This window comes from Trypanosoma equiperdum (assembly GCF_001457755.1).
Source record: "Trypanosoma equiperdum strain OVI genome assembly, contig: ctg_1417, whole genome shotgun sequence".
In the NCBI taxonomy this organism is placed as follows: domain Eukaryota; phylum Euglenozoa; class Kinetoplastea; order Trypanosomatida; family Trypanosomatidae; genus Trypanosoma; species Trypanosoma equiperdum.
Window position 1 is genome coordinate 21,261 of NW_027123413.1, and position 9,965 is coordinate 31,225.

The following is a 9,965-nucleotide window of genomic DNA, read 5'->3' on the forward strand; positions in this document are numbered from 1 at the left end:
CATGGATCAAGCAACAACATAATAATAGCACCCGTGCACCAACTTGTTGGCGCGCATGGTGTGAAAGAAGGCGGAACAAATGCACGTGTGTGTACTTGTGCGCATGGTATGTTGGGCATTTTCACGCACTAAACATTGTCAGCTTCCCGGAGCATATAACACAAATCACACACCTACAACGAAAATGGCCCGAAAAAAAATATATATGTATTTGTAGAATTATTGAAGTCGATAGCCCCACAACACTTGCCATATATTGCTTCAGAAACCAATATACGCTAGCAATGATGTATTCATACAAACCACAACACACAAACATGTATACGTAATATACGAGCGCTACACTTGATACTTAGATTTGGGGCGGGTCCGTTGCCCCTTCCGCTTCTCTCCAGTATTCTTCACAGCACTCACCAACTGACCACTGAGTGTAGGATCCACCACATCACCCCTCTTTGTCTTGCTGCTTTTCAATTCCGGTAACATACCCACGCGTATCATCTTTGCAAAAGGAAGGTTAGCCACCGCGGCTAATTTGTACCGACGGAATCGGAAGCGCTTAATAATTCTGTGCTTCTTCATTTGGAACCGCCGAGCCAACCATCGTGACGAGGGATATGGATAATTGCGGGGTCCAAAAGTCACCTGGCCATAAAATTTAGCGGCCCATCGAGCACTGAGTTCGTCCAACTGATCGCCGTATGCAACCGAATCAACTTCTACATTTGTTTGCTGCTTCAGTTGTTTCCGTTCGCCTTCCTTTACGCTTCTCGTACCCGTATCGTTGCGGGTGCCACTAGCAAAGTAAAAGTGACGAGGTCGGTGGGAAACATCAGCACTGGCAATCATGTGGTGACGAAATGAAGCCGTCGCATGATGCTCGTTGAAAGAAGCGGCAGTTGGTTTCCGATCAATATAACTCCCTCGTAGCGGTGGCGGCAATGGAAATATAACTGCCGGCGCCATCTGCGTTGTAGCACACCTCAGCTCTTGTGTTTCTTGGCATGTCGCTTGCATGGAGGTAGTGGTGGAGCCAAGTGCAGCAATCCCAAGTTTGGGTATGCGTGAGCACGCAACACAGCCTGCGCGCATGTGAATATTTCCGACGAGGTAAGCTAGAAAATTGGAAGCGGTAAAGGAAAATAAAAACAGAGAGACAATTTAAAAATAAAAGGAAGCACTGGCAGAACAAAACAGGAGATGCACGCACGTGAAGCTGAGCAGACACACTCGCGGTGACGTCGGAAGCAGGAGGCGACTTCCCCACAAAGCAGTTGTGCGAATATGCTGAATAACATGCGTTAACGAATAGGTTACCGAAAAAAGGACAAAGAACCTACCAAACTTGTTTGTTTCACTTCATTTCTTCAAATTACAACTCTTTTGCTCCTCTCTTCGCCCCGTCACGGTCCCTCACCTCCTTTCCATTACAGCAACCTCCTTATTTTAGTGGAGTTCCTTTCGTTGATGGCAGTTTCCGCTGATTCCACGTATAACACACAACAAAACATTTAACGACCGTTAAGCGCAGGCCCCCCTCCACAAAGCAGGGGCTTGCATGAGAATCCTCACCCATCGGCAACGATGGTCCTTTTTTTTTTTTGATAATAAATTGTGTTAACATAGGCAAGCAAAACCTTCCGTTGGTCAGAGGAGAGGGAATAAAGGGGAGGCAAAAATAGAATGTGGGAAAGGGAGTATAAATATGAATGAACGTAAACATCCATGCATACATAATTAAACGAATACATGCTGTAGCGGAATACCAAAGGAAACAAAAAAGCCGCCGCATCCCCGGCACTGTTCTCTACTTTTAAGCATATAAAATTTAGGGAAACTCGATGCATGAGGATTTCAGTGACAACCCCCTAACGGGATAAGCAAGTGAGCAGAATATATAACAAGCCACTCTGCGCGCCAGCACAAAGGTGTAAAAAGCACTGCTCCAATACTCATAGTTACAGAGATAAAATAAAAATAACACGAGCCTCCACCGCACCACCTTTCCCGGGTCAAAGTCGCGGATACGCTCTTCTATTGCTATTCTTTTTTTCTTTACCACCTTTCCCTGGTTGATATCGTAGGTCCACTGATAATAAGGCTCTTCGCACTCCAGTACACATCAGAGCCAAACATCCCTCTACTTCACCATTTCCTGTCGTCTTCCAACCTCATCTCAATAAACACACATGTGCACTCAGTTCACTACTCAACATTTCGGTGGATGCTTATTGAAATATTCGGATCATAACCACGCCATCGCAGCTCTCAGTCTTACTCCCTTCTTCACACCTTTTTCTGTTCTACATGAAGAAAACTGCAGGAAAATTGAGTACTATGTTGCTTCCACTTCTGACAATTTCATTTCTTCAGTTCCCCTATCACTTTGTTTCCCCTTCTCATCATTACTTCCTGTTTATCTCCGCAAAGGTATGAATTTTTGTGTGTATTTGCGTTTGCCCCTTTTGTCGCCATCCCGTTACGATTGAGTTTTTCCTCTTATCCTTATACTAACGCTATGAGAAAGTAACTGTCATTCATTGCTGACAGGATTGCACGACATTACACCACCTTCCTTTGCCATCCTCATCCTCGCCGTTCCTCCCCCCCCCCCTCAACACTTTAAAGTAAACACCTGAGCTAAAGGGGGAAATAAATTACTCCAAAAATGCCCTACAGGAACTGAAAACAAAACAAAATACCACAGCTGTAGAGGAGGGGCTGACAAACGGAGTGTAGAGCTAAAGTAGAAATAGGAGCACAGCCAACAGAAAAACAAGCCCCTGCATAATGCTCGTGAAATTTCCACTAAAAAAGACAGCCCAATTTCCGGCCATTGTCTCCGTAGTTTTCTTCACATTTAATTGATCAAGCTGCCCACTCCCATGCTTTCCACCAGACACATCGTGTCCTGCCAACTGCTGAGCCTTCGTGGCGAGAGCCTCTGGTGAAGCGGCACTCCAATTAACTTGTGGAAACACGCCTTCTAAGGCTTCGAGGACCGGTGATACAACGGGTTGAAGGTGATGGGCGGCCCAAACCACGCACGACACACAGAAACCAAAAATCAGTTTGGGAATGTGCAGCACATGCGCCTCAATATTCTTCAATCCCTGTCGTGCAGGAGGATTGAGCCAACTGCGGAAAAGCAAATAAGCCTGCACGACAAGTGAGATGCCGATACCCCACAGATAGAAATACAGAAATTTGTACAGTGATGTCCACAGGCGGCTGAGTCGCAAGTGGCGTTGGGCAAAACCGGGCGACGTGCACTTTATAGCTAATGTGTCCCGAAACCTGTGCTCGCAGTTGATGTCTCCCATAAGATCCCCCGGCTCCTTTGCAGCCCCTCCGTTGGGGTTGCCTGTCCTACTGGCCGAAACTTTCTCCGCTGCAAGTTGGGCCACCTCCTCCTTTACGCGGGCCTGCCACAATTTTTTTTCCTCCGCAACGAACTCCTTAAGTCTCGAATTCGCACGCCAGTGTAACGGATAACCGTCTTCCAGTACGTTTACCGCAGATGTGTCGTTAGTGAAGTAGTTGCTGCTACTTGTGACTCCTAATGTAACTGCAGCCCAACCGCCACGTCTTTTGGAGCGGTACGCAGGAAAGAATATGACGTTATCAGCATAATCTAAGCCCAAAAAACGGCGACCGATGCGGTAACGTGTGAGGCTCCAGAAGTGCGTTTCCACCACACGCTGCATGCCATTGCTGCTGCTGCTGCTTCTCCTCCACCAACCCATGTTTGTCGTGCAGTACCTCGTTAGATAACCAACTGCAGACGCAACTGAAGCACACACCCTATGCGAACAGCAATGTGTTTTTTTTGTTATTGCAATATATGTGACAAGTGTATGAACTATATATAGATGTAGGCGTAGAAGTATGTTGTGGCTTTCTTGTATATCAAAGTGCTTAGTTTTTTGCCCTTTTCCTTCCCCTTAGTGAAGGGTCAAGTGGTAATCCTCTTCTTGAGTAACTGCTTTTCACCCTAATTACAGGGTACGGTAGAAACTTCTACGAAACTCACCGTGATGAGGAGGTTCTGTGACTTAAAAAGAGGTACAATTGACGCTCCCTCCTGTACTTCCCTTCAAAGTGGTCTCACACTCAAGCCTATTTTCCCTCTTAACTTCCTCCTCAGTAGGGCACGTGAGTCAAAGTGCCGCGCCTGTATGTGTGAATGTACGCTAAGTTACAGCAAGAATCAGCAGAGGGTACACAGGGGAAGGAGAATGAAAGAAATGAATGAGAGTTGACTTGGGTTGAGCAGGGATCAAACCAAAAGGTTTCGCATTAAATCGGATACTGGCAAGGTACACATTCACAGATATTCGAAGCTTTTAACAACGCTTCCCTCGGCGGATGAAGTTACTGAGCGAAGTTAAACGTACTTTATTTTCATATATTTAAAAAGGAATTAACAACCACACAAAAACACGGACACGGAGGCCAAATTGCACGTCCAAGGTTGTCCGCTGGGGATGGCTTGGGGACATTTTTCGTCCTCATGCGACTTGGCTTATCATTTGTTCACACCAATCACCGTTACCATTTAGACCGACGAGAAATGAAAGGCGACTTAACAAATCACGATAAGGGATCCATCGAAATGGCACGCTTGCACCCACAGACGAGTAGATTTACACAACTGTCGGTAACGGCACATACATACACTGGCTAATATCCAGTTTGTCAATCACCTGCTAACCATCCGCTTTAGCTCGCTTGTAGCGACGAAGTTCGTGTCGCTCCTCATCATCACTCTCATCATCCCCATTCCTGCCATTATTCAACAGCTCCGCTACATCGGAACCGATGCCATCATCTTCCTCATCCAAATCATCCTCATCGTCGTCATCGTCAAAGTTGCCGTCCGGAATATCATCAGCCCCACTTCTCCCACTAGATGTGCTATCACTTTCGCTGTCATCCGCACTTTCTTCATCATCACTGCCATCGGACGGCGCTGCGGCGAGACCTACCTCCTCATCACTTCCGGAATCAAAATCTTCCTCACCACTGTGACGGGATTCCATTCCATATGATGAGCCGCGTTCAGACTCAGCGACCATCGCCGTGGTTTGCTCCCCACGCGCCCGTTTCTTTTTGTGAATAGCATCCCCCTCGTCCTCTTCATCATCCTCAGTTGCATCTTCATCACCCTCCTCCTCCTCATCGCTAACTTCACTATTACCCTCCTCTTCGTCATCAGTGCCACTGCTATTGTCGTCAACATCATCCTCCTCGTTTACGTCACCATCGGACAGAACCATTTGATCAAGAGCATCCAAATCCAGCTCCTCATCACTGTCCATGTCATTATCCTCCTCTTCATTTTCTTTAGAGGCTGCAGCCCCCTTCTTTGCTTTCCTCTTCGACTTTGAAGATGGTCTGGCTCCTTTCTTTTTATTACCGTCTTTTCGGCTCTTCCTTCTCTTGGAAGACAGTGAATCCACCTTGCGCTCTGTCGTTGCCGTCGAGTACAAGCCGCCCGAGTACTTTTTCTCCACAAACATTTTGGGAAATATGATGTCGCCGTGAGAGTTTGCAGACACGTTTCGTTCCGACGGGAAAACAGATTTGAAAATAGAAAGACGTCCATACATAACTGCAATCTGGTCGTACAGGGAAACCATGTTCCTGTACTGATGAAGAAGCGGCGCAACAAAGTCCTTCGGTGGGGATGGTTGATCGGGTTTAATCCCTTTCGTGGCCCCATCGCTGCTAGAAACAGCCGACTTTTGCTTCAGATCCTGTTGGACCTGATACATTTCAACGCCGCGGTAACGTATAATGGCATCGATCCATTGAAACAGAGGAGAACAGGGGGACGCTCCGCGCACCCGCTGCCCGAGTAACTGTAACAGTTGTAAACAATAAGGCAGCTGTAGCGACATTACGGTTGCCCGAATGTCACCACTACTTCGAGAGGCTACAGTGAGAAGTTCCATCACAGCAGATGTATCGTTCGCATGAAGCGCTTGGTAAAGGGGAACAGTTGCTAATCCCAACGCGTGTTGCTGCTGCTGCTGCCCAGCGGTTGATTCGTTGGATTCGGAGACATGCAGTTGCTTCAGCCGTTGTTCGAGTGTTAGGCTCTTCTGAGGGAGTTCTGATACGCTTTTCGCGTGATACGAAACTGCGGGAACAAACCCTTCCGTCCCAGCTCTCGTAGCACGCGCCGCCAGCAAAATTCGACGCTGTTGTTGTTGGTCGTGTGTCGCCCACGCGTTATCCAACGTCTCCAAATCATTGTACGCGACTAGATCGGCAGATGCTTTCGATTGAGTATCAGAAGGCACAAAATAAACTGCCACCTCCCCGCCACCTGCCACGAGTGCTGTACGCCTTCTTGCCGCTGCACTCCCTTTCAGTTTGACAGCTTTTGACATGGCATCACAAAGATCAAGCACTTCGAATTGCGGTACGGCAAAACGCCCACGAAGCAGCAGCAGCGATGAGCAGGCCGACGAGGAACTGCCATCAGCTGCATTGGCGCCTGGAAGTAGTGAAGCGAAAAGCAGCCGTCCAGACTCGTCCTGCGACGTAAGTTGGAATGTGGGAGGTCTCGGCATTGGCTCAGCGACAGCGACAAGAAGGGATCGTCCGAGCATCCACACGAGTACGGTACCTGTAAAGGTCGTAACAACCACTAGGGCTCCTCCATCACTCATTCTACCAATATCCCCCTCACCCTTTGCCCCATTATTAGCAGCACTGGGCAAGTCATTCATACCATCCAGACCCCTGTCGTCACCGCTACTCGCACCCTCCCTTACAGAAATGCCGATAATTCTCTGTCCACACATCAAACTCCTCCGGCATCGTGATGTTGCCGTACTACCATCAAGTGATGGGCGAGCGTCCCACACACGTACAGCGCCCTCTTGCGCATTGGAAGTAATAACAACCGGTTGTTGAGGCGTTCCACCCATCCACGCGATGTCTGTGCGGGAGGTATGCGATGCAAAAGTGATTAGACGATCAAGGGAGGCAGTTACAGCACTATGCACGCCTCCAACATCACCACTTGTTGCATTGTTCCCAATTCGAAGTCTGTACAAGGCATTTGTTGGTCCTGAAATAAAGATACAGAAAACGGACTCGGGTATAAAGTCGTCACGTCCTGCTGAGGTTACCACATCTTCCACCGCCGCGATGGCACTGGCATCGTGTTGAACCCGCAGGTTAGTCACGATGCGCTCCCCCCGAATGCAGTCCACGACGTGCAGAAGGCGGTCCGCGGTTACGCAAAGCAAAAAATGGCCAGTAAAGGCCGTTGCTACAACTGCCTGTTGCGTGTCTGACACACAAAGGTGTCCAACGAGTTCATCTTTCCCAACATTATGCAGAAGTAATGTGCCATTGCTGAGTCCCACCGCCGCAAAAGTTGTGTAAAGTGTGCAATCAGTTTTCCGTCCCTCCTTACCGCGCTTGCGTGTGGATTGTTGCTGCTCCACCCGCTCGTTTACGATTCCTAACGATAGTGAGGTTAAGGACACCACAGCAAGCGAGAAACGGTTCTGCGCCGGCACGTTAACAACTGCCGCAAGGTTTCCGGTTGCCACATCAAAAACACGTGCACTTGGGAAATCCATCCCAACGGCGAGGTACCGCCCCGCTTGTGTGCATCGTATCAACAGCGAGCGCTCCGTCATTTCGTTTGCTGCTGCCTCGTCAACACACCTATCTTTATTTTTGTTTTACGCAGCTGTGTTTTGATCCACTTATATGTTAATTGGCGCTGCGACCTCAGTTACCACTCGGACCCAAGCGTGCGGCCTCTTGCGTCAAATGTGTGCTTTCCTTCACTTTAATACTTTTGTATTTTCTTTGAATTAGGTTTCGTTTCGCTTGATTATTGCTTACACTTTCAAATTCCCCCCTCCCTCACCTTTAATTAAGACCTTTTAACCGCACAAACACGTTATACCTATTTGTTTTCAGACAGAAAGAATAGAAACACACGAAAGTAATTTAAAGAAAAAATAGATTAAAAAATGTATGCCGAAAATTGCAAAAATATTTGCACTCTTTGTGTGCATAAACGCAGGGAAAAATTAAGAAGATTATAATAGAACACAGAGTTTTTCGCTTCGATACTCAGAAACGTGAAGTTTAATCGCTAGTTATGACACGTGAAAGAACGTGTCATAATCCACCCAATACTGTTGTTTTTTTTTTAATAACCCTTCCCTCCTCTTTCTTTCTCTCCTGCTGAAAAGAAAAAGGTCCAGCACGATTACTGTGCAATGAACAGCAGGAGGTGGCTCATCATCAAACAAACATGGAAGCAGAAACACTCCATTGCGTTGCAGCTAAACACGTACCTTACAATAGAAGACCAAACTCGCGCAGCATCACTACAGCAGGGTTGGTAAAACTCATGTCATACCAATAGTTCACAGCTGCGATAAGCGGAAGGGGCGCAGAATGTTTTTGATCATGCCGTGAAACTTTAGCAATTTCTTCAGTCGACGCTTCCTCAATCACTCGGCTATCCTCAGAATCTGCGTGTTGCGCCACACGGTGCAACCACAAAGCAGGAAGGTACAACACCTCACCAGGTTGCACGTACGCAATGAGTGGATGCAATTTGTCACGCAGCTCCTCTTTAATGTGCAGCGGGTCATCAACTGCAGCAGGTGTAAGCTCCACATCCATCCACGGCACCGACGTTCCGTCACGCGTGGGACTATCAGAAAATATGTATTCCTCTTCACCTTCTTTACAATTCGCTGCGGCTTTGAGGGTAAATGCTGCCGCTGGAAGTTCCGGCTTGGGCACAAACACGCCTTCCCATGGAGGAACTAATATGAACTCCTTCACACCGCGCACAACCGCGTAAAGGTTCTCTACCCAGTCTTGATGCATTGATGAGACGGAGGCGGGTGTGCCAAGCCAAATATTAGCGGCCTCATGTTTACCTCCAAATACCCGAGTACCAAAGCGGTCCAATGCGGTGTCGATATCAGCATGGAGATGTTGGTACTCCTCCGCAAGACAATTATTTTGCATTTGTGCGTATGCGATCGAACGTTGCGGCCGACGGAGGTCGACAAACTGGGATTTCAATGGAGGGACAAGTGGATTTGCACGCAGCAGTCTGTACAACTCAGGCAGCGTCACTCGTAGCTCTGCGGCACTCATGAACAGCTTTTCGGTTACTACGAAGTCACTTTTACCTTCAAGTTTATCATGTACCTGTGACTCATTCTTTACAGCGTTGTACGTTACATATGTTACGGCGTCAGCCCGACCGTTAGGCGTCAATGCAACCGTCACGCGCCGAGGTCCCAACGTCCCTTGTGATTCCGCTTCATTATTACTGGTGCCATTCTTACTGTCCTCTGCATCCGATTCCGTCACAATCTCTTCATCCTCATGGAAGCTATCATTTTCATTAATTTCTCCATTCCCTTTACTGGTTCTTTCCTTCTCATACACCATGGGAAGTTTTTCATCCAGATCAAACAAATATCGGTCGTCCCGCCACCGCTGCAACGCCGGCCAATCACACAGCGCCCCCACAATGATGCATGGGCGGGAGTGAAACACAAACTCTCGCATAAACTCCTGTTCGGTTAACATTCTGAACTTTTCCTCGTCGCACGCGTTCCCACAACTGAGGCCATCGACACGTATTCTTTCGATGTTAAACTGTTGAAGCGCCTTTGAGGTCTCTGCGAAGGCTTCTGCAACTGTCAGCGTCTGCGCCCTTTCATTTGGCATCGCATGAACTTCCTGCAGTTTTTGGTTTTTTTTTCTTTTTTATGGTTCCTGTTTTAAGTCTCCTCTTTTTGTTTTATGCGGCGGTGGGTTTTAGGAGGCAAAACGAAGGTTACGTGCGTTTGCGACATGTGGGATAACAAAGAAGAAATAAAACACAGTGTTAAAATGGAAATAGATAAAGAGATAAATACATACATACATAAATAAACATATATATATATATATAT

At 47.5% G+C, this 9,965-nt stretch overlaps 4 protein-coding genes across 4 annotated transcripts; all 4 read right to left on the reverse strand.

The window, feature by feature from the left end:
• Positions 1–339: 339 nt before the first annotated feature.
• Positions 340–1,092, reverse strand: TEOVI_000894000 (uncharacterized protein; the record flags this gene model as incomplete). The annotated part of the gene is made up of 1 exon (XM_067221356.1): positions 340–1,092. The coding sequence occupies one exon, from the start codon at positions 1,090–1,092 to the stop codon at positions 340–342; it is 753 nt and encodes a 250-aa protein (XP_067077457.1).
• A 1,649-nt stretch (positions 1,093–2,741) lies between these two features.
• Positions 2,742–3,746, reverse strand: TEOVI_000894100 (uncharacterized protein; the record flags this gene model as incomplete). The annotated part of the gene is made up of 1 exon (XM_067221357.1): positions 2,742–3,746. The coding sequence occupies one exon, from the start codon at positions 3,744–3,746 to the stop codon at positions 2,742–2,744; it is 1,005 nt and encodes a 334-aa protein (XP_067077458.1).
• Positions 3,747–4,709: 963 nt separating this feature from the next.
• Positions 4,710–7,664, reverse strand: TEOVI_000894200 (uncharacterized protein; the record flags this gene model as incomplete). The annotated part of the gene is made up of 1 exon (XM_067221358.1): positions 4,710–7,664. One exon carries the CDS (start codon positions 7,662–7,664, stop codon positions 4,710–4,712), a length of 2,955 nt encoding a protein of 984 aa, XP_067077459.1.
• A 673-nt stretch (positions 7,665–8,337) lies between these two features.
• Positions 8,338–9,738, reverse strand: TEOVI_000894300 (Cupin-like domain containing protein, putative; the record flags this gene model as incomplete). Its single annotated transcript, XM_067221359.1, has 1 exon — positions 8,338–9,738. The coding sequence occupies one exon, from the start codon at positions 9,736–9,738 to the stop codon at positions 8,338–8,340; it is 1,401 nt and encodes a 466-aa protein (XP_067077460.1).
• Positions 9,739–9,965: the final 227 nt, after the last annotated feature.